Source organism: Anolis sagrei, chromosome 5, assembly GCF_037176765.1.
Source record: "Anolis sagrei isolate rAnoSag1 chromosome 5, rAnoSag1.mat, whole genome shotgun sequence".
NCBI lineage: Eukaryota > Metazoa > Chordata > Lepidosauria > Squamata > Dactyloidae > Anolis > Anolis sagrei.
In genome coordinates this window covers 19041143-19065906 of record NC_090025.1, presented here as the reverse complement: position 1 = coordinate 19065906, position 24764 = coordinate 19041143, and the positions used below count along the sequence as shown (strand labels likewise).

Below are 24764 nucleotides of genomic sequence, written 5' to 3'. Positions count from 1 at the left end.
GATCACAGTATACAAATACATGGCAAACATTCAAAGCCATTTTGGATAGACAGGATAGGGAAAAACAGAACAGCAAGGAGGTATGTTGTGTCAACGTCCAGCTTTTTTTTTTTTTTTGGTGCCATGGAGGTTGTGCTCAAATCCAGCCACGGGGGGTGCTGTCGCTCCATTCTCTATGTCAAAGAGCTGTCGCACCTCAGAGTAGAATCACCTTGCTTAAGACACCAAAGAACATCATCCCCATCAGAATCATTGACACTATCACTCTGAGATTCCAGCTGAGTCACAACAAGAGCCATCAGGACTTCCTCCTTCCTTTTGGACACCGGGCTCTTTCTGATCTTTTTCTTTATGGTGTTGTAAAATACCTCCCCCCACTTGTTTTAGCTGTCTCTAATTTTCCTACTTACAGCTCAAGCTGTTTTCGAACTGCTTCGGTCAACAGTAAGCTGGGCTGACACTCAGGAGCTCATGCTGACCTGGGGCTTCAAACTGACAACCTTTTGGTTGGTAGGTCTTATCATTGCTGGTGATTTGCCAGCTGTGCTAAAGTCCGCCCTATGGGTTCTTTCAGAACTGGGGAAATGGAAGAATTGCTTTTTATTTTATTTTTGAATACATCTTGCTATATGGCGTTTGTGGGAATTGGAATGTAATTGCCACTAACTGTTTTTTAAAAGCACTTTCCAAGTTCTGAATGTAAGAAAATGCAGTTGGATGTTAGATGACAGTATCTTCAGGAATAATGAAGAGCTACGCCTTGCCTTTGCTGAGGAACAAACATGGCACATATTATTATATGTTACTGACTAAGTTGAATAAGATAATTTAGAGGCAAAATGCAGTCCTCCAGCCCACTGAAACAAATTTGCTTTTAGCAAATAGAGACATCATTTTTAAATGTGCTTTATTTCTCTCCTCCCCCCCCCAATCTTTTTCTGGTGCAAATTAATTACTAACCATAGCTGGCATGTTCTTTTCATCATAATGGGATCCTCAGTAGAAGGGGGGGTGGGAGGCACACATATATTACTCAATTAAGCTCAGCAATGATTCTGCAGAGTGGATAAAAGCCTCTATTATTGTATTATATTGTTTAGTTGTTTTGAAAAAAACAAACCAAAGATGTGAAATGATTGTGGCACGTAGCAGGCGGAGGTTGCCTTCCAGTTTTCAAACAGTAAGCTACAGGTTATACATACAAACACTTTGAGAGACTGTGTGCAAAAGCAGATAAGCTTTCCGGTGAGACTGAAATTAGCAGCGCAGAAAGTAAGAGTCATGGGATTTGTGGGAGAGGAGGAATCTCAAGGAGAAAAACATTTAAACTGTTATGCCAAGAGAGTTCTTCTAGCAATTTATTTATTACTTATTTCCCTGTATCAACCACCCCTTGACTTACAGCTCCCTAAGCAGCAGGCAGCAACGTTAAATCAGCTAATAATATCAACAATAAAATATTGTCAGCGGATGCATTAAAACCAGCCCCTGCTGTTGCGATATTTTCATATTGCAAAAAGCAAGCATGTAAATGGGGATGATATTTCATCATGGGGCAAAAGGTTAAAGGCCCCCTTTTCACAGCCCCCATTTGGCTCTGGACCTACCCACTTCAGCTATTTGTCAAAACAAAATCAACCATGGATAGGCCATAATAAGTAGTTTTACATTGGTTAATAGAGGAACACATGGCATTTTTTAGTCAGAAAACTGTGGTGTATGATGACACGACTGCAGCCTATTTTCCATTGACCATTGTTGCATCTGGGGACCCTTTCACACCACACAATTATAGTGCTATGAGTCCACTTTAACTGCATGGGTACATCCTATTAAGTCTTTGGAACAGCACATTGGTTGAGGCACTAGACTTCTCTGGGCTGAGAATTTTAAATACCTCTTCATAAACTATAAACTCCATGATTTTAGAGAGTAGAAATCTTTAAGATTGAGAAATCTTAAATTAGCTTACCCACATGGTGTTGTGCTTCAAAAGTGGCCCTGGTAGATCAGACCATAATAATAATAATAATAATAATAATAATAATAATAATAATGGAATACCGTAAAAACACAATCCAGAGTAGAAGAGAAAACTGGCGAAAGAAGGCTCTCCATGGACAGTTCCTGGGAAAAATTGAGAGCCAACTTGACAAAGAAAAAACATGGCTATGGGTCACAAATGGAACTCTGAAAAAGGAGATGGAGGGCCTGATTCTGGCAGCCCAAGAACAAGCCATTCGAACCAATGCCAATAAAGCCAGAATTGAAAATGTAGACTCTGCAAGTAAGCAGATGAAACAATAGATCACATCCTGAGCTGCTACAAGAAGATCGCGCAGACAGACTACAAGCAGAGGCACAACACCGTTGCTCAGATGATTCATTGGAACTTGTGCCACAAAAACCATCAATTACACAAGTATATAAGATTTGTGTCCGAACTCAAGTTTAACTAGTATGATAACTGTGTTCCGCTGTTGACTTCATTTTAAATAGCATTTGGACAAATGTATATATTTTTCTAGCAAGCTGGATTCCTTTCACAGTTTGTCTAATAAATCTGCAAATTCCTGGAAGGAGAATGTGCTATTTATGAAATTAATATAACAAACTTTGTATGGGCATGAACCCAATGTAATATTTCTGTGCTTCTCATTTCCCAGTGCTGCGTATGATGCTGTTCTCGACAGGAATGTGGCCATCAAGAAGCTCAGCAGGCCGTTTCAAAACCAGACACACGCTAAGCGAGCTTACCGAGAACTAGTCCTCATGAAATGTGTGAATCACAAAAATGTAAGTTTTTTCCGTTGGTAGCTGGATTAAGACACAACGTTTGACACCATTGAACGAAACTGTATTATACCTTTGTGACATCTTAATAACTACCTTATTTTGAAAGCTGAATTCTTTATGTGTCACGGATGGAAATATAATTTCTTCCACTGCTAGCTCTGCAGAGATTGAATGGCTTTAGGAGGTATGAATGTGGTCTAGGTTACAATATTCTTTTCTGAAACGTATGTGTCAAGGAAAGGGCAAAAACCTAGCTGGCTTCTCTGTTTGCTGCCTGGAGGAACAACTGAGCTGGGGATCAACATATTTAATGGTGCTGTCGCTATGGAGATGTTCACCTATTTATCCCATGAAAGTCCTTTTGATGGAAAAGTAGAAAACTGATTCAGCATCTCTCCTTTTGTGTAACAATAGATCAATTGTGCTCTGATTTTCCAGTCCACAGCTACTTAGCTGATATATGCTAATTTTGGATAATGTTTATGCTTATGTGAAAAGTCTCAGGATTAAGGCCAAGGTCAGAATTTACTCATGTGGGGTAGAACAGTTGGGTGGTGAACCAGGCCTTCACTTTCTACATGAATCTTTGATCCCACTGTTTGATTCCCCCTCCCCCCCTTTATGCAATCTCTTCACCCAGCCATGGAGCACAGGGCTTTTTTCTAGCACATATTTTATGTATGTATGTATGCATGTATGTATTTAAAGCAGGGTGGAGCACAACATGTAAATGGCAAACATTTAATGCTGAAACATACTAGACCATACACATACAAAAGCATTAAAATCACTTATCTTGACATTAAAATCCTCTAGTTAAAACTGTCTCAACAACCATATTGAATTTGGTTGGCATACTAAGGGTTCCTATCACTGCCTCATTGCACAGTCCCAAAGGTATGGTCCCACAGCCACATTTTTATCTTCCTTCTAAAGGACAAGGAGGGGGCTGATCTGATATCATTAGGAAGGGAGTTCCATAGCTAGGGGCAATTACTGAGAAGGCCCTGTCTCTTGTCCTCGCCAAACACACCTGTGATGATGGTGGGACTGAGAGCAAGGCCTCCCCAGAAGATCTTAATCTCCGCGGTGATTCATGGGGGAGATGCATTCAGACAGGTAAATCGGGGTGGGGCCATTTAGGGCTTTATAGGCCAAAGCCAGCACTTTGAATTGTGTCCGGTAGCAAACTTGCAGCCAGCGGAGCTGGCCTAACATGGGTGTTGTGTGCTCCCTGTACGCCGCTCCAGTTATTAACTTGGCTGGCTCTCGCTGGACTATTTGAAGCTTCCGAGCAGTCTTCAAAGGCAACCCCATGTAGAGGGTGTTGCAGTAATCGAACCTAGATGTGACAAGAACATGGACCACCATGGCCATTAGGACATTAGGAATTGGCAACTATTTCATGTCTCTGGGACATTTACTTCCCTTATTGAACCTTAGAGAAGGAGTGGCAATTGTCAGGGATTGGGGCTCCCATTTCCCCCTCCTCGCAGAAATACCCCAACACAGCTGAACATAAGTAAAATAAAATACATTATTTTGCCCCTGAATGCTCCCAAAAACCATATAAGGCACATGTAGGCATATTTACCTCATTTTACTTCCTGGATAATTGGCCCAAATTGGCCCAAAAATTCATTTTATAGACAAAACACCCATTCAATGGAAAAATGGTTGCATGGCAAAGCAGTGATCATTTACTTTACTGAATCTACGAATCTATAAAATGTTTGATTAACTGATGAAAGCAGAGTTTTCAGGAACAGTGCAGTTTTCAAAGACTATTTGCAGCTTGGAACTTACTCTGGTAAAAAAACCCCCAATTTCATTACAGGAATGTTATTCATAAAATCATGTTTTCTGTGTAGAAAACATTCTTTCCACACTCAAAATGCTAGTGTGTTTGTGTGTGTGTGTGTGTGTGTGCAGAAAATCTCAAACTGTACAGATTCTCTTTGCGGAAGACTTGCCCTCATCAGTGTTTCCCAAGATTAAGAAAGCTCTGTTTTCATGTCTTAATCAACATTTTCAGAGACACTTAGAGTTAGAGAAGATTTCAAAGACCATCCAGTCCAACCCCCTGCTGTATAGGAACACACAATGAAAGCATTCCAGACAAATGGTTGTCCAGGGTCTGTTTAAAAATCTCTACCACACTCTGAAGTGTACTGAATATTCTTTCTATTAGTATTGCACAAAATCTGAGGGTACTGAACAACAAATCATATAGTATGTACAGCAGTGTTCATTAGCAAGTCATATACTACATACAGTTGTCATATCTATGCACAGCAACTCACCTCTGTGCCCTTTCCCTGCACCTTTCTGATACTTGAGATAGTATTTCTACTCTGCCTAATGATGTAACAGGCGCTGAGTATTGGACATTTTATTGCAAATAGCAGTAGTCTATGGTTTATAGAAGCTAGATGTTATGTTTCAAACTGTCTTCAACTACATTTCTGATTCTTAATCCTTTACCAGAAAGTATAAGATATTTGTTGCTTCTTTGCCATCAAGTTGGCTTATATATAGCAAATCTAGACTCAGGGCCCTTCCATAAAGCCCTATATCCCAGAATACCAAGGCAGAAAATGTCACATTATCTGAGTGTGAACACAGATAACCCAGTTCAAAGCAGATATTGTGGGATTTTCTGCCTTGATATTCTGGGATATAGGGCTGTGTGGCATGGTCCTCGGAGATCTCTAGTAATCCCTGTGATTCACAGCCCTTCTCAGGTCTCCTAAACTCAGGTCTGTGGCTTCTTTGATTAAGTCTATCAATAAGACACTTTTTTTTTATTTTACCAAACATAGTTAATGTACTCCTATTGTGACATGGAAATTCAGTTCTGGAGTCAATTGGTTTGGTGATAATATTTCCTTTGCTTTTATAGTATTGAGCTACATACATGCAAACATAATGTTTGTGGGATGTTTCTTTAAACCTTTGTAGCAGGATTGGTTGGTTGAAAGTCAACAGCCATAAACACCCCTGGATTTATCTGCAGAGTGTTCCGTCATAATCTGATCAACTGCTAATGTTTTATTACCGTTCTCTCCTCCCTTGCTACTTTTCAGATTATCAGTTTATTAAATGTCTTCACACCACAGAAATCTCTGGAGGAGTTCCAGGATGTGTAAGTAAAGCCTAAATCTTTTCTGTGGGGAAAGAGAAATTGGTGAAGAGGAAGGCATTATGCTCTGGGGTGAAAATTAAAGTCTAGTAATAATAGGATGGAACAAATGGCTAGAAATTGCCTAGTGGAGAAGCTGGTAAACATCTAGATGGTCTTCCCCTGCGTTTTGGTATTTCAGAAATCACTTTTTACCTCAATTTAGCATATTAGTTAAGGTTAAGCATATTAGTTAAGGTTAAGGATAATGCCTGTGGAAGAACAACTATGTTTTGTGGGGCACTAGAGCTCTTTGATAGAAAATTATACATATATCACAAAACTACAAGTCCTAAGATTTCATAGGCTGGACTCATGACAAGTAAGGTTGGGTTAAAGTTGGGGAAATTGTATAATTTGGAAAGATATAAGAGGAACCCATGTTGTCTGGAAAAACATAATAGTGGCACGCGTACTACCCAGTCCCTGTGATTTCCAGTTAAAATTATTTCAGGGAGCAGTACTGTCATTAAACAGTGTAGTCAAGAGGTGAGGAGACTTTTGGCCTACAATAACCTCCTCCAAAATGTCCAATATTATGAAATAGGGTGTCCAGAATCTTCTTGTCTCTTTACAGTAGTGTAACTACTTTTTATTGCTAGTATAACTGACTTTTCCAATGTTACATAAGGAAGATATCTTGGACCTCCTTGTGCAACAATTTGCTTAGGCAGCATGATGACTGCTCGGTGGCTCCTACATGAAATTCTACCCTCTCCATTCCAAATAGCCAATGGCTAACCATGAAGGTGCATTGTGAAAGATCCTTTGTACCATAGCTGGCTTGCTTCTTTTGTATTCCCTCTACAGAATACACTGGTAGAATTTTAGCCTAAACAATTTTAAACATATTTCTGTTGAGTCCAACATCTGGATTGCCACAGGTTTCCATCTGTGGTTAACACAGTACTGGAGCTGCTCTTCATCACTATCAAGCAGTTTTTGTATAAGGCAACTTCATGTATTTATAAAGACATGGCTTTTCAAAGTGGGGGCACTCTGACAACTGTGTGAATTTGTTGAAGGACACTTTATTCCAGTGGGTGTAGAGAAATGTCAATTTTGCTCTTTCAATCCTTTCTGCAAAATGAATTCAGATTGATGTGGCCACTAAAGAAAACGTATTCCAAGGAGATCTTGGAAAAGTTGGGGTTTTTTTTTTTTGGGGGGGGGGGGGGTGGGACGGACTACCACAAGCAAGAATCTTCCAGTTGGCTATTCTGGGGCCTATAATCCAAAAAAGTGAAGTTTTCGAACTCTGGCAAGCATGCTTCCATTTAAAGTAGTAATTAAGTGGCTTTTTCTCCCATCTAGTTATTTAGTAATGGAACTGATGGATGCCAACTTGTGCCAGGTAATTCAGATGGAACTAGACCATGAACGGATGTCTTACCTGCTCTACCAAATGCTTTGTGGCATCAAACATCTTCATTCTGCAGGAATTATTCACAGGGTAAGCTAAAACCCCTCTGCCATAGCATCTCAAATCAGGTTTCATGCCCTAGAGAAAATAAGTGCTTGAAAGACTGATCATGCTGAACATCTCTCCTCTGCAGCTTCCTGTTATTCTCTAAAGTATGTCTGATTTTGGTTTCTGTTTTAGATTGCCCGTAGATGCCAACAAGAGCTGCCTCTTGAATCTCCAATTCCAGTTCAGCTCATCTTACTGCCTAAGGCAAAGCAGCAAATACGTAGTTGCTCTGTCACCCATCTGTTAGGCAGCATATTATCTCAAGCAAGTTATTTTGACACAGGAGTTAGAAAAACTATTAAAGCCCTCTCCCAAAGTTTGGCAGTTTGAAAAAAAATGTTATTGAATGCATGGTAAACTGACACACAAGATCTATCGACTTTCTAGTAGGATGAGACATAAGTTGTTGTTTCACTATTTTTTCAATAGTATGACTGGCCCTGCTTTCCCTTTCTGCTTAAACTTCTACTGGCCACATACTCCAACTCTTTGCTGTCTCTTGAATCTTTTATCACTTGCAGTTTCACCCTAGTAAATTTGCACTTCCATATCTTGTAGGTAACAATTTCTGTTTCTTTCCTACTCTTTTCCCTCTTCTCCAGGATTTAAAACCAAGTAATATTGTGGTAAAATCTGACTGTACGTTGAAGATCCTAGATTTTGGACTAGCCAGAACTGCAGGCACTAGCTTCATGATGACTCCCTATGTGGTCACACGGTACTACAGAGCACCAGAGGTCATCTTGGGAATGGGCTACAAGGAGAACGGTAGGATATAGACACACACACACACATGAATTGACCAAATGGCAGTGAAGATGAATGATCTTATGTTCATTACGTTCAAGGACGGCTCTTATATTGTTGTGCAGATATTTTCAAATGAAGTTTTCACCAGTATAAAATAATCAACATTTCCATTTGCTTTTGTGGACAATTGAAACATGGATTCTTTTAGATGGAATTTCCTGCACAAGGGAACTGGAAAGGACATAGATATTAAATTAGGCAACATAATTAAACAGTTGTGGTTTTTTTTCATTGAGATAGTAGAAAATCCTGTGCACACAAATTATACTCCTGGTTATTGGTCAGAATTTTAGCAATATTAATGTAGTTAAGAAAAGGTATGGAGACTAATCAAAGGGACATGATGCTCTGTGTGTGTCCTTAAAGAAATATGTATAAGGGAATAATTTAGGCAGAGCTTCTACTGGTCATCGTAACATTGGAGAAAAACATCTTACAGAGCCTTTTGCCATAGTCACATTTCTGGAAATTAGAGGCAGATCTTGGAAAAGTAACCATTTGGACAACTACTCCCCCAGAGTCCCCAGGCAGCATGTTTAGCAGAGAGTCTGAGAGTTGTTGTTCGAATTAGTTACTAGAAATTACAGCCCAAACTCTATGTTAACTGGTCTGACTCATTTGTCCCCTCAAAATTCAACATATGGTATCTGTTAGGAATTTGTTCCCTTAGAGTTTTACATCTTTTAAAAGCAACAACTTAGACTTCTTTTTATTTCAGTGCAGTTAGAGTTAATTTTACAATGTCCAGTCCACTGGCCAGTATGATATATTACTTTTTATCTAAAAAGTAACAAAATCACCAATGTAAAAACAACTTAAATCACTTAATCTCCAGTATAGCAGACTATGCTTGATTGTATTTATTGATATTTATATCTTTTAAGTGCTGCCACGATATGCAGAGATATTCTATAAGTGCTATATGAATCGCGATTAACCAAGAAACCAGATTGAATAAAAATATAAAAGTCAATGAGAAGCCAGCTCTGGAAGGTCTATATAGAGAATACAACTCAGAAGATGACAGCAAGTGACAAAAATACTACCTCTTTCTCAACAAATGTCAGTTCAGGTCCAAAGTATATTTGAGAAAATGATCTTCAAGGTAAACTGAAGGCATGGCTTGAAGCCTCAACTATATGTTGGCCTTTTGTAACACCCAAGGTGTTAGACTCAATTTCTCTAATATTTCAGTGTTTACACTGATGTAATGGTATAGAGCAGGCATGGGCAAACTTCAGCCCTCCAGGTGTTTTGGACTTCAACCCCTACAATTCCTGACAGCCAACTGGTGGTTAGGAATTGTGGGAGTTTAAGTCCAAAACACCTTGAGGTCCAGAGTTTGCCCATTCCTGCTGTACAGACACAAGATTTCAGTTTAATAATGCTATCTGAAAGGAGTATAAAATAGTTTTAATCCTGCTTAAAAGTAATATAAAACTCATAAACACACATCAATCACTAATATATAAACAGAGTGAGAGAGTTTACTGGCCAGGAAGACTTGAGAAAATAAGTGTATTTCTAACAGGTATTTTCAAGTCAACAAAGATTTCATGTCTCAAAATATACATAAAATATGTTTTAAATTATGATTGCCACAACTGAAAGCCCTGCCTCTGCTGAACTACATGACAGCAATTGTACTGATTGTAGGACAACTAACAATGTCTTCTGTAAATATATGAAGATTTGGATGGGCACACAATGTGTTCCTGGGATAGTTAGTGCTCGAACATGTCTCAATAGTTATTAGTACTGTAGTTGTCTAATTAAACTGACCTATTAGGAGGTGAGAAGAGAGAGATATTTTTCTTGTGTTCACAGATTTTTTTGTCTGTTTATTTGTGAACTTCAAAAGAAATCCCAATCTATAGAACAATATTAAATTAACTGCTGCATAAAACTTGTCTGACCTTGTCCCGGCTACATAAATAAAAACAAATAATGTAGTAGAGCTAAAGGTATCAGATTAGTATTAATGATGCCCGAGTAGACTTTCCCAAGTAATTTTAAGATGAAGATACACTTTCAGTGTTAAATATCCAAAGACACTTCCAAAGTCTTTTATTTTCATTTGTGGAATCCAATTACCATCTTTCAGTTCTTTAGGTAACATCTGATTGCAATCTGTGAACTGGCAATTAGGTAACTATTTTAGCTTGGTTCTCGTTATTATTCAATTTTGGCAGTAATGCAGGGTCATTTATAGCACACCTTATATTCCTTAATTTAAAACAACCTGCTTGTGCTGAAGGCCATTCTAATAATCACAACCAGGTTACAGGAAAAGTTTTCTTATTGTAGGTGATAACTAGGGTGAAAATGCTTTTAAAGCATTCTTAATCAGCAATGTTAGAGCAGAGAACCTGAAGCTTGAATGCTGCCTTTGATCCAGTGCTCTTTGAGTTTGTTCTTACAGTCCAAGAAGTCCTTGGATAAGTAGACTTCAATGGGTGGGATTGTTCCATGTCCTAGCCTCTCCCATTGAACTCAATGAAGAATCCTTTGGGATAGGTACCCAAGAAAACCCATCGAAGAATCAGACAAACTATGAATTTATTTACATGATATCTGCAGTGACCCCACTGACACTCTGACCATAAACGAAAACCAGGATCAGTTATTTTTCAGGGAGTAATCCAGTGCCATTTCTTCATAGCAGTACAGACATTTTTCTATCCATAGCTATACTAGGAGAAGAGATCAAATTATACATTTTGCCTGGAAATGTAATGTTACTTAATTCATACTTTTAAGGTCTTTGACTAATGTACAGTGTAATACAGTATGCATGCAGAAAGTAAGGAGAGAAGGATTTGTTTTGCTACGTCTCAAAAATGTACTAAAAAATGAGGTCAACTTATACATGAGTATATACATTAGTCCTTAAATCTGCTTAAACAAGCAAACAAAAAAGTATTGTATTTAAGCTCTCCTCACTAATGCAATCCTGCCTGTTTATGGCCAGTTCCATGCTTTCATTTTCTATTGGCACCTGGCTTTATAGAGATTGTAGCTATTTTACCACCATTTTGCTGCACCTTCTTCCTACAGACCCCAGATTGCCCCACTGCCCCCCCCCCCCAAGCAAAACTACTCCACCATGTCAGGCATGCCTTTGCTGTCCTGTGCCCTCAGTATCATTCTGCTCCTTTCCCCACAAATGAAACATTTCCCTTTCATTTTGTTGAATTGAAATAAATTGTTTGGTTGGTGTTTGGTTTTGTTTGCATTTGAAGAAAGCAGAAAGGGGGAGAAAAGGAAAACAAACTAGTTTGATCAACTGAAGGATTGTGGCAAACACAGTTGTCCCTTCACATTGGCAGTTTTTAACTTGCTAATTTGATTATTCACAGATTTGATTAAAATGTTCTGTCTAGGAATCTCTAGGTCAGTTTGCTTCAGTTGAGATGAGGGAACTAGAGATTTATAGAGAGAACACCTCTCTAGAAATCTCTATTTCCTTCAGTCCAATGCTGTGGTCAGCTTCCAGTGGAAGTTGTTCAAAGAGCTGTACCAATAGACCTAGAATGTCCTAAAAAGGTGTCGTCAGGTTTTCAAAAATAACCATCTCATTATTAGCATTTTTTTTTACTTTCACAGGGGTTCCATGCCCTTAACTTCAATGAATGTGGAGGGATAACTGTAAATATTCAGAGAGCCAACATGTTTATAATTGTTTGTTTCGGTACTTTCTTTATGTTGTAATCAAGACTGCTTAAATTTCTAGATTCCATAGGAGACTGCATTGTTGTTTCTGCATCCTTACAAAGTGTTGATTGATGGCTTCCACATGGGTAAAGTGGTGAATATGATGTGAGTACCGATCAAAGTAAATATCAATATCCATGGTGTTGAACCTGCCTGAAGATAGGTTTCAACACCTTGGATAGCTCTAAATTCCAGATTAATGCCTGGAGTGTTCACCATCCCCTGATATGGAAGCCAGCAACCACCAGGGTCATTCCTTTCCTAGTTCAGTGGCAGATGGGGCAACTGAAGGTTATCCCACTTTATCTAACACTAGTTTCATCAACTGGCTCTTGTAACACCTGCTATAAAGTTGATATGGAATCCAGGCCATTACAGTTAGTAGAAGAGCAAGGCAGATAACTAGACGGGATATGAAATGCACAAGAGCATCTACAGCTGCCTCATCTCCCATAGGATAACTTAATGGTAAAGAGCTCTGGTTTATGATCTGATATCCCTTTCTATCTCAACGGTATCATTTGGAAAAGAGGATTATGTGACATGGGGTTTACCACATGCCAGACATGGAATTTCCTCTCCTAGAAGAAACAAAAAGAATGACATTTCTCACGGGGAACCTGGGACTTGTGTGGCAGTGAGGTCTCTTCTCTCTCCTCTCCTAATTGCCTAGAGCAAAAATATCAGGTGAGAAGAGTAAAAGGGCTTCTGACCAGCAGTGCAACACATTTTTGTTGCATATTTGAAATCTTTTGAGTATGGTGGTGGGTTAATGGACAGGACTTGACATTTTAGCTTCCCAGCATTTGAAGTCTGATGCCATTATTAGTAAGGATTCCGGCACAGATTCACATAGTTATATATTTAAAAGTTATATATTTTTTAAAAAAATCAGCTCCCTTCAAGCATTAAAAAGCCAAGTAGATGGGAGAGAAAGTGCTGCTTTCTGTATTTTCTCTTTCCTCCAGTTACCCATTTGTATTCACTCCTATTGTAGTCTCTACTCCTGAGGACTAAGGCTTGGTTAACTATAAATTCATTGACATTTGATTGTGGTTTATGTATGCGAAACCATTTCACAAATCCTTTTCAAGTCTGGAAGATTCACACTCTGGCCACTGCCTAAGTAAGGAATTTCAGAACTGAATGTATTAAAAGTATTGTTTTAACTAATGAAAACACCACTCCAAAAGTGTTAAATTAGTAAATCTATTTGGCACACTTGGGATAGTAGCTTTCTTTTTTATACTATGCCCACATATTAAAGAACAGCTGTACACAATTTTGGAGGTCGACAAAACTGTAAATGAAATATGCCAGGTTTGGGTTGCTTCTCTTGATTTTATCACCTTGACCTGAAAAATATTTGTGTGCATCTGCAAGAAAAGCTTTGCGTCTCCTAAAAGACTATGATGCATGGGAAGGAAGTTTTTAAAGCTGAAATAATATAGAAAAGAAGAAATACTCTATAGACGGCCTGCTTCACACAAAGCATGAGGAAAGCTTTGGATTTTTTGTAGTGGTTGCACACATCAGGTCGATGCCTTAATCAGTCCTGTGAACCTTTACTATTCAGTCATCATCCAGAGTAGAGCATTATCTCACTGGGGAAGATTGATGGATTTACATATTCAGCTGAGAGACAAAAAAATCTTGACAACACAGGAATGGGGAATGTACAGTTTTACTTCCAGTTGGCCAATCCAGTTATTCAATCTGTCCTGCAAAATTTCATAGATTGTATGCCCCTGGATCTAGCTTAAAAATACAGTATAGTCTCATTTATCCAACATAAATGGGCCAGCAGAATGTTGGATAAATGAAAATGTTGGATAATAAGGAAGGATTAAGGAAAAGTCTATTAAACATCAAATTGTGCCCACTGGGAGGGGTGTGACGCAGCCGGTGCCAGCTGGGCATTGCATCGTGCCCCTCCTGGTGAGTGCCCGGCACCCAGAGAAGTCACCTGCATGTTGGTGCCTAAAGAAACAGCTGTGGATCTGGGTGGGAGGCAGATTGCATTGGATATTACAGAACAATGGATGAGCAAAGGTTGGATAAGTGAGACTCTACTCTAATGTCATGCTTACAAGGTACACCGAAAAGTGTGAGTATAAGGGAAAGTGGAAAGCAGTGCTTTCACTTGACCATAGAGTTGGATTATTTTCTGACAAATTCTCATGGGATAGTAGCATTAACATCTCAAAGATTTAATTAACTTGGTTATGAAGTTAAGTAGCCCACAACAGATGGGCTCCTCCCTTTACACTCAAATTTGCATGTTTTGTTTTAGTATTGGGTGCTTTCTCCTGTAAACAGAGACACAAAATCAAAATACAAATGCAGTACTCAAACATAAGACAGAAATCAAACTAAATGAAGAAATCTAACCAAGTTATTGTGATAAAAACCCAAATTCTTCACTAACAATGGAATCCTAACTAAAAGATTTGCAGGGTCACCTATCAAAACCATTTTTCTGTGGAACCAATCTGATGATGGCAGAATTGCTCTCCTGGCTAAGATTGGAAAAGCCGAGCAAAGAGTGGGCCAAAGTTTGGCCTGAGCTGTGCCAGATCTAAGCTTCTTCTAAACCAGGGATATAGCCAACATGCAAGCACAACTATAGGGCATGGCAAGTGTAGTCCTGCATAATTTCCAACACCTGAATAGCTTGGCAAGGGTTTGCATTCAGCACACATTCAGCTGGGCCAGTGTTGACTCAGCTGGCTATTGCTAATTATGGATACTTAGGATTGTGCTCTAAGCTAGATATATAAAAAATGAACAAATGTTTAGTGAGATGAATATATTTTCAGTGGATGCTAAAACACTATAAAGTTGGGTGTCTGATTTGTTCTGAAAGGGAGTATATTCCTTCCAACAGGGAAGAGAATCCAAACTAGGTGAGTATAGGGTTTAGCCGTAAACATGTAAAGGTTGTGTCTATGGCTCATATTACATTTCACTTTAAACATTCCTTTTTTAAAAAAAAGAAATGGTCTATAATTTAAAAATGGATTAAAATCAACAAGGTTTCTAGTATGTTGGGCCTTGGTTCTGCTTCTGTTTATGAAATCTATGTGTATGTGAGTATTATATGTATATATATTTAAAAATCCAACGTGAGGTGCAATAAAACTGCTTTTCTCTGATCAACTTGCTCTTTTTCCCCTCCTTTAGGAGCCAAAGTGTCTTAGTTAACTTTTCCTTCCCCTCCCTTTCTCTCTTCATTTCCCTGTCTCTGCTGTTCTAGTGGATATATGGTCAGTAGGATGCATTATGGGAGAAATGGTGCGCCACAAAATCCTCTTTCCAGGAAGGGATTGTATCCTTATTTGCTGCAGCTTTTATCGAATTGTTTCTCTCCCATCCCCTGCAGCCTCTTCCCTGACTTTTTTCCTATTAAGCAAAGAAAACATGAGAGGAGTACAAAGACAGAAGCAAAAAAAGCTGACTGTAAGAGGTGTGTGTAATTATGATTGGAGTAACCTGGGAAATAGTGACAAATGGGGAGGGAAGCAATATGGCAAGTGATGACATTAGTACCATTTTTGGGGTAAAAAGAACCAACCACCATTTACAAACTTTTTGTATTATTTTGTTTTAAAGAAAACAGCCCATTTGTTCCTTCAAATCTTTCCTGTCCCCTCCCCTTTTTGGCTAAATGTTTTCGAAGATCATAATATTTTTTTGATGTTTGTGGTGACATCATAATCTTTTGCTTGCTAATGCATCATTAGTCTGGGTCTGCCTAAATGCTGTATGGACTCTGGAGATGGGTCAATACAACATTTTATTCTGAATGTTTTGACTTACCCATTTGTTGACTAGAAGACATCCAGCAGTTTTCTGAAGCTTCCTAGAAATGGACGTCTTAGTCAGATTTCCAGAATGAGCTTTCCTTTTTTTGTGCATGACATCTCTATCATTAACAATACTCTGCTTACCCCCAAACCCTGCTCTGTCTTGTTCATTTTAATTTTGATGATATTCCTTTTACCAGCTCCTGAGGTGGTGAAAGTAATATTAGAAAATGAAAACAACTAAGAAAAAAGAGAGAGAAAGAGAGAAAGAAAGAGAAAGACTAACTTTTCTGGGAATCAAGCTAGAAAGGCATTTATACTAACAAGAACAAAAGAAATCACACATTTGCCTTACATCTTGCATGTTTTATAAGGAACAAAAGGGAGATTTCCACCCGTGTATTGAAGGAGACACATTAATAAATTGGCTTCAGAGTTCTTTGACAGCTGGCATGATAGACACAGTGCCATGAGCACCAATTAATATTTGCTGCATTTTGCTGTTGAACATAGGATACATTTTTCCAACATATTAAGGTCATTTCTCCTCTATCCCAGTAAATACAGAATTGAATAATGAAAGGAATATATTGTAGGTCTCCAGACGTATAGGGCTTTCATTTAAAAATCAGATGCATATGAATGGGCAGCCAACAATACATCCATAGGAAGTGTCTATCTATAAAGACCTAAACAGAGTGCCAATTTTATCATGACTGATGTGGAATGACAGTCTCTGATTACAATGTTTATTCATTAGGTTAAAAGTGTTGTTGTGATCTATTTCTCAGTTTGCATATGCACTAGTGGTACAAGTTTCACTAGTGTGCACCTATTCCTCTTTTATTTGCGAAGATTTCCCAGTTCACCGCCATTATGACAGGGAAAGAACTAAAGTCCTCCACATTATAGCAATGGGCAGTGGAATCTCTGTGTTGCATTTTAGTGAAAAAATAGCTAAGATATATTTTATAACTAGTATTCCAATTGTGTTCTCAAAATTGCAACACAACTATGCTTCTGTGTATTTTTGTGGGTATAGTAGTGAGACAATGTCATGTTTGTACATTTCAAAGCAGAATTCCGTTTTCTTTGTTTGCATATATATGTGGTCCATTTATCCCAAAGGAAACTTAACTTGTGTTACATACCCCACTTCCCCTCTGTCTGCAATGTACCACTGCAGTCTAGTTGCCATCTCTGCAGGAATTAAGGTGTATTGGTTTGGAAATCCTATTACAACAGTGAGCAATGCCATCTACCACATTTATTGTCCTATACATCAAGCTGCATGACTTAGTAACTTAGGAAAACCTCAGTGACATGGTTCTAGTTAAAAAATCTGGTCTCTGTAATTCAGTAGCTTTCAGCTTTTGTACCTCCAGATGTCTTCATCTCCTAGAAGACTTAGTAAGCATGACCATGGACATATAGCCCAAAAAAACCCTACAACAACCCAGTGATTCCAGCCATGAAAGCCTTCAACAATATATTAGTAAGCATGGCTGATGATCAAGAGTTATGGAAGTTGAAGTCAAAACATCTGAATGATCAAAGGCCCATCTGATAAAGAAACCATTTCAATTGCTACCAGAGAGCCACACAGACTCCTGCCTTTGTTTATTCTATGTAGCATTATCAAATTCCCTAAACCAGTGGTTCTCAACCTGTGGGTCCCCATGTGTTTTGGCCTACAACTCCCAGAAATCCCAGCCAGTTTACCAGCTATTAGGATTCCTGGGAGTTGAAGGCCAAAGCTCACAAGTTGAGAACCACTGCCCTAAACCCTTTAGAGCTAAACATAATTTCTATCTTCATTCAACAAGGACCAGGAAAGCTTTCCGAGGCTCTAAAGAGTTTGGGGCAGAGAAGGAAGTGAAAACTGTTTCCAAAATTATGTGATATTATTGTAGTGAAAGGACAATGTCTTGCAAGTATGAGAAAGTTTTAAGAGGAATTATTGATTATGGAGTACCATGCCAGTTTGCTTGACATCAGTGATATTATAAGACCTTTCCAGCAAATGCCCATCAATCTTGTGCACCCATATTTGACACAACACTCTTTCTCCTACCAAGTGTGTTAAATTGACTTGAGTGGAGGACACCAATGACCAATAGTGAATTTTCCAAAGATCTTGTAAGATCTTGTAGTTTTAACACTGTAAGAATGCAACCTCCACAATAAGATGAGAATTTAGAGGATCAAAACAACATCAAAGCTGCACTGAAGCAGACCACAGGACTTTCTGACCCCTAACCTTCTTGCCTACAGTGATCATTCTATGGGAAGCCCACTGGAGGAATCCTATCTTCTGCTAGTAATTAGAGAGCTATTGCTTCTAAATCTGGGGATAACACATAGGTATCATGTCATGTAAGTTTTGATACTTATTTCTTCTGCACCAGGTAGAATGCTACCAAAACATTTTGTGAATAAATTTTCATTGGCAGTGTTCATATTTTAAAATGGGAGCAATAAAAAGGTCAGTATTGTAACAATACAATGAATAATTAGCTGAGTGTCCATAATTCTTAAATTTATTCTGCAAATGTCAGCACAAAGAAAGAAATGAGTGAAGCATTTTTAAGTGAACAAATATATTGGAAATGTACTCAGACATCAGTGCACTGTGTTTTCAACTTTCCTGAACAGAGAATGAAATCCATTTTGTTTTTTTAGAATTTTTGTTTTGATGCCACGTGAGCAGCCACATCTTTTGCAGCAATAAACCTAATAATATGCTAAGTAATAGCAGGTTTTCATAATCAAAATATATTTGTGCTTAAAAGACAAGGTGACTGTATATAATTGATTAAAATAGATAAATAATCACAAAATCAACACCAATGTAAATATAAAAGAAGACAAATAATGCAGTGAACAAAAACTTCATCTCATTCTTAAGTCTTTGTTTTCTAATTCTAGATTTAAATGTAATTAAACTATTGGAAGGGAATACTACCAAACCTATAGGGGGTTAGGCATAGAAGGGACTTGCAGAACAAGTGGTTCAAACCATCCTGGATTAAGGGAGAATATACCATATTCCCAATGATTGACTTTGCAGAATACTGATAATTTCAATTTCAAGAGTATAAAAAGACATCACTATCCAAACTGAAGTGCACACTGAAGTGATGTTTTCACTGAGCAATCTACCAGAACTCTTAAACTCTCTTCCCAAAAGCAGATCAAGATTTTCTATACCTGTGGGACAATGTTTTCATTTGATGATTATTATTTTGAGAAAGATTTTTATGCACACAGGGTGGTAGCCAGACAACTCCAAGGAATTTTGGATGAAGTTAATTTTCTAGATCCATTTTAATCTGGCTTCAAGCTAAGACATTGGGGGGGGGGGGGGGGTTACTTTAGTCACCTTGGTGGATGATTTACATGGAGAGCTTGACAGGGGGAGTGTGACCCTGCTGGTCCTCTTGGATCTTCCAGTGGCTTTCAATACCATCAACCATGCTATCTTTCTGGAGCAGCTTGAGGGGATGGGACTGGGATGCACTGCACTGCAATGGTTCTGGTTTTTCCTTACAGGCTGCCTCCAGAATGTGGGGTTGGGGAGATACTGCTTGGCTCCATTACCTGTGGGCTGTAGGGTCCCACAGGGATCATCATTTTCCCCAATGTTATTTAACACCTACATGAAACCACTGGGAGAGATCATCTGGTTTTGGAGTTCGGTTATCATCTTTATGTGGATGATGCTCAACTCTACTACATGGCCTTTTGAAAATTAGACCATCAGGTATGATGCTTACATCTTTTTGATCAATCAGTCAATCCTTATGTCCTTGCTGTGTTTGTATAGTTTCCCTGCTGGCTGTTATCCAGATAAGTTAGATGACAAGTCACATCATCCCCAGACAAAGTCCACTGATGAGGGTGGGTGGTAGTCCAACCTGTCTCAGAGACCAAAGAAGATTTTCCTAAGATGGTTCTCAGATATATTCTCAAGAGTGATTTGGGTTTTTTTAATGGTTGTGTTTTGAAAAGGCATTTATTGTGCTTTATCTTTGAAATCTTGTATTCACTAGAGGCACCAATGTCAAATATAATCACATATAATTAGTGGTGGCCTGAACTGTTAAATCTGCACACACACACACACACCCCGGGCCCTCCAAGAAAAAATACTCCTCACCACCAAACTGTAAAATCTATCTACAAACGATATGGGATAAGGTAGATGGGCTGTTCATTGTAAATGGAGGGGGGGGGCATTTTGATACTTCAATGGCCCAAATTCCTGACCATGCTAGTTACAGAATTCTGAAAATATCATTCAAAAAGTGGCTGAGAATGATATTCTTGGTCATCAGCTCTCCCATAGTATTTGCTTTTGGCAAATAGAGTCCCTGCATCTGAATCTGGATTTAATGTGGTTTTTGAAAAACCCATTTAAGCCAAGTGACATCAGCACCTTTGTGGCAGTAGAATCCCATTCTTGTACAGTAATGTGCTCTTTAGTTTATTTAGAAACCACTGCTGGGCAATTTCATTGGGTAAACCTAAGTAGTAGCTTTATGAAATAATTGGGGTGGGGGATCATGAATCTCTATGTCCCATCCTTTATCTCTATCTTATATCTTCTCAGCTATGGTTCCTGCCCCATTACAAAGCTCTAAATACATGAGCCTAGGGAGAGAGAATGTTCTTGGCCATGAGCATATCATTTCCTTTGGGCAAGAACATTAGAAGTTAGCTTCCAGCACAAAATCCTTTTTCTAATAATTTGTCCCCCATCCTTTCTCATAAATGCACATTGAGGTGATGTTTTTACTGAGCAGTCTACTAGGACTCTAAGATCTCGTCCTGCTTAGTCACCCCAAATTAGATCATGAGTTCAAATAACCTTTTTATGAAGTTCTGGATTTTAAGACTGTTGAGATGCTTTCCTTCTCCATTTTACCTAGCTAAATTTGTCTTTTTCAAGATGCAGTGGGCATGTGCTCATAAATTCCATTTGAAGTAACATCATGAAATAAGAGACCAGACAACAAAAAAATGGAATAAAGGGCCATTTATTTACCCTTGTTAAACTTCAATCCTGTGCAGTAAATGTAACCTGGAGGGAGCAACAAATAGGTCATGGCAAAGGAACAGGTATCACCCAATGACTACCTCCTTGTCTACCTCTGGGCAAACACCTGACCTCGAGTCCCAGAACTCTATAAGAGAAAGCAGAAACCCCATAATCCAGCCCCAAGGGGGAAAATCTCAAGATTGACTCCAAGTCCTGGAATGTAGAGGGAGCATCCTAGATATCCCCCTTCTCCCACAAATTGAGGATGCCAAGGTGAACACCAACAATGTTCTTCCCCCAGTTCCTGCCACAGGAAGGCACAGATATCCCTCTAGTTCCTTTCCCCCCGTTATAAAGTTCTGGATTTCAACGCTGTTGGGATGCTTTCCTTTTCCATTTTACCTAGATACACATCCTTTAGTTGCTATTCTAATTTTGTCTTTTGCGAGATGCAGTGGCCATATGCTCATAAATTCTATTTGTTGTCAGAGCCAATCGATGGGTTTTATGTTACATTTCCAAAGAAGTGACTATGCTTAATTAAATATCTTGCTCTCTTAACTGCTGTTTAGTATCCAAGGAAGAACTGTACTTTCTGTGCTATAAGCTAAAAAGGGAAGGTGATTTGCATATCCCTCTGGAAAATAAAGATTCCTTAGAATAGAAACCAATATGGTTATAAGAATGCAGATGAGACCTATTTTTTAAATTACTCATTTAATTACATGAAGAGCCATAGTGACATACCCAGCTAGCCTTAGATCTTACTAAGATCACTTCTTTCTTTCTTTTTTTCCTTTCTTCATTACTCTTGTTGCATGTAGGCAAGTATGGAAACAATTAGAATGAACCTGCTCCTCCATAATAAGGAATTTTAATCCCCTTTCTGCCCACAATTTCCCTCAGCAGTGCAATCCATCTTTTTTTTTACTGATAGAAATTACTATAGCTTAAATGACAGGTCATTCTATTTTTGAAAATGGAAGAATTTAATTCAGAGAAGTATTCTGGTTTGCTTTTTTGCCTTTGAGGTACCCAATGTATTGGTCTGGACAAGCAAAAGACCCATGCTGAGTTTTTTGGTGAACCCTGATGCAATGAAATAAAAGTGACAAATTGTTAGTAGTTTGGACCCATTTGTGGTAGCGTTGGAATTGAAGAAATGTACAAACTGCACATTGAACTCTACTATTAACCCTAACCACATTCATACTTCATTGCTAACCCTAGGGCTAACCTTCTGCTAGCATTAGAAATACTCCACAGTTCACTTAATGCAAGATTATTTTTTAAAAAAGAAAGAAATCTTGATGTGTGATGATTAATGGAAATCTACACAGAGATACTCCTTTAGAAGTTGGTTACAATATTGTTTGGGTTTTTTTTGAAGGTATACATGTTAAGTAATATACAGAGAGATACATGATAAGTATTAGGGGTATAGTGTTCCCATGAAACTCTTTGGGGATTTGCATCAGGAGGACAAAGGAAGGGATCAGTGTCTACCTTACTTCCTCCTGTTCCCTTGCCTTAGTTCCCATACCTCCTTACCAGCAGTTCCAGCAACCATCTCTGCTACTTCTTAATGGAAATGCATTGCAGGGATTCAATAGGTATTCCTTTGGTGGTGGTGGTGGGGGGGGGGGGGGTTCTAATTTTGCTTTCAAATGACCTTTTACATAACACAGTTCTAACAATATAGTCTACTTTTATTCCCATAGCAGCATCTTATGGAATTGTGGAATTTGTAGTTGCAGTAGCGCTCCCTGGCCAAACGTTCTACAAATTCCTCCTTAAATTGCAAGTAGGATATTCTCATAGAGGTCAAAGTGGAAGATAGTGCTATAGTTGCCTAGTGAGAAAGGGACCTTGAACTATGAGACATAAATCATCCTAGTATGTTTTTTAGTACCTTATTAGCAGGGAATGCATGTGGTTTCTTTTTTTCTGTTGACCCAACCCCAGATAAATCTTCTCATTTATTTGTTGTTCTGTTGCTGTGTTCTTGTTTACCTTCATTTCATTTTTTTGTTTTCAGTTGACATGTGGTCAGTAGGTTGCATCATGGGAGAAATGATTAAAGGTGCTGTGTTGTTTCCCGGCACTGATCGTATCCTTCATAGCCCTTGGACCTCTTTGGTTTCCTTTGGTCTTCTGCCCATTTAAAACAATTGAACACACACGGTCTGTTAAGGTCCTTCTGTTAATGGGGTAAAGATTGCTTGAGGGTGTCTTGCTATTCTCATAATATCTTTACTTGAAACGTTTTATTCAAGATGGTAGAACATCTCCCATTGATTCAGAATTCTGTGAAAAATAGCTATTGTAAGGTTTATTAAGAAAGTATTCTATAATTTTTCCAAAAGTTGGAAAAGTTACTTTTTAAAAATACAACTGACTGAAATGCCTCATCCAACCAGTGACCAGTGGCCACACAAACTAGAGGATTCTGGATGTTTTCATTCAGAAAAGTAACTGAATTCTAAATTCTGAACTTTTCTATGTTACAGTAGAATAGTTTATATCCAAACAGCCAAAGGATGTCTAGAGAACAGTATACTGACGTTAACAGTAAGGATAATGGCAATACCTTATATGGTTGGTTTGGAATTTGAGAACATTTATTCCATTCTGATATTTAATTTTCCTGTTAATGAATTTTTGTTCCATTTTTGCCTGTCTCTCCCTCTCCAAAGGCTAACAATACATTCTTAATCATGCTTACTTGGAGGAAAGCATCCGGGTTTCAGTGGAACATAACTGCAGTTATGATGGAACTGCAGCAGAATTAAAATATAAATGTGTGAAAGAGGGAGAACGCAGTTGACAGTGAATTCACAGCAGTTCACATAAATAGGATTTTCTTATATTCTTATGGTGGGGTTTCTTTATATGCCTATATTTTCATTTTCAGCAAATGCTTAGTTGATTTTTATTTTGATACATGCTGCTGTAGCTCACAATGGGGCAGGTTGGGAATTTAAGCCACCTTTCAACATCTTTCAAGGAATTTATTTGATAATGCATGAACTTTGCAATCATAATTCATGCCAATGCATCTTCTCATATGGGATTGGGAGGTCTGAGAATATAAGATTCAAAACCTAAATGAATGAGTAAATATGATGCTTAGTTGGTGTTACATTTATAAATCAATCAGTTGTGTTTGGACATCCATGCTTTGACTGTAATCATTTCACTTGTTTTTCGTCCTCTGGAACAATTTTTGAAGGATAGTTTCCAGGAGAGTCTTTTAAAAAGTAAAGAAAGAAGAGCACGTCAAATATACAACAATGTAATTCTGCTGTGTTTTTTGTTTTTAAGTAGGCTCCAAGCAGTGATGCAAATATTTAGGAAACAGTTTGTAGCAATTGAAAAAAGATGAGAACAAAAGGTGAAAGTGGAAGGAGGAAAAAGAAACTGACATATTTTAAAAGCATATGAAAAAGTCAGATGTTAGGATTAATTGAGACTGGTCCTGTCAAATTGGGACAGTTGGAGGGCATGCCCGTAGTCAGGATTTTGATTCGGGGGGAGGGGGGCTGAGTTTGATTTTGGGGGGGCTGAGTCTGAGTGAAAGAGGGTCTACCCTAGCAAACCTTTTGTATCGTTACCCCAATACTCCCATGCATATGGGATATATTGAGCATGGTGATCAGATCATGATATGAATAAACATAACAGTTTAAATAATCTACCAGTAAGGCCTTCTCGTGGACCACCATGAGAGTTTCGGGGGAGGGGGCCTGAAGCCCCCTCAAGCCCCCCCCCCCAAGGCTACATGTCTGTTGGAGGGTATGAATCTTCCGTGTTCTTGTTAGTTGGGATACAACATAAGCTGACTTTGATAGTACAAACCTGTCCCTTCACTGAAATATGGCTCCTCTGCAATATTTCTGGCAACAACACTCCTCTCCAGAAAAGTAACACCAAAAAGGGACACAC

The 24764-nt window shown here is 38.5% G+C and overlaps 1 protein-coding gene and 1 long non-coding RNA gene across 7 annotated transcripts in view; both read left to right on the top strand.

Annotated features, from left to right (window-relative positions):
* LOC137097154 (uncharacterized) overlaps positions 1–24764 on the top strand; it is a 336194-nt gene that overhangs the window by 262286 nt on the left and 49144 nt on the right. The window lies entirely within an intron of this gene.
* MAPK10 (mitogen-activated protein kinase 10) overlaps positions 1–24764 on the top strand; it is a 272191-nt gene that overhangs the window by 198283 nt on the left and 49144 nt on the right. For 5 of the 6 annotated variants that reach the window (XM_060779279.2, XM_067468577.1, XM_067468578.1 and 2 more), the window contains 5 exons: positions 2667–2796; positions 5883–5941; positions 7292–7430; positions 8051–8216; positions 15229–15300. In XM_060779279.2, the coding sequence (XP_060635262.1) occupies positions 2667–2796; positions 5883–5941; positions 7292–7430; positions 8051–8216; positions 15229–15300 (566 nt within the window). Of the gene's footprint in view, positions 1–2666; positions 2797–5882; positions 5942–7291; positions 7431–8050; positions 8217–15228; positions 15301–22857; positions 22930–24764 lie in introns of all 6 variants that reach the window. The other variant, XM_067468579.1, reaches the window with a different exon arrangement.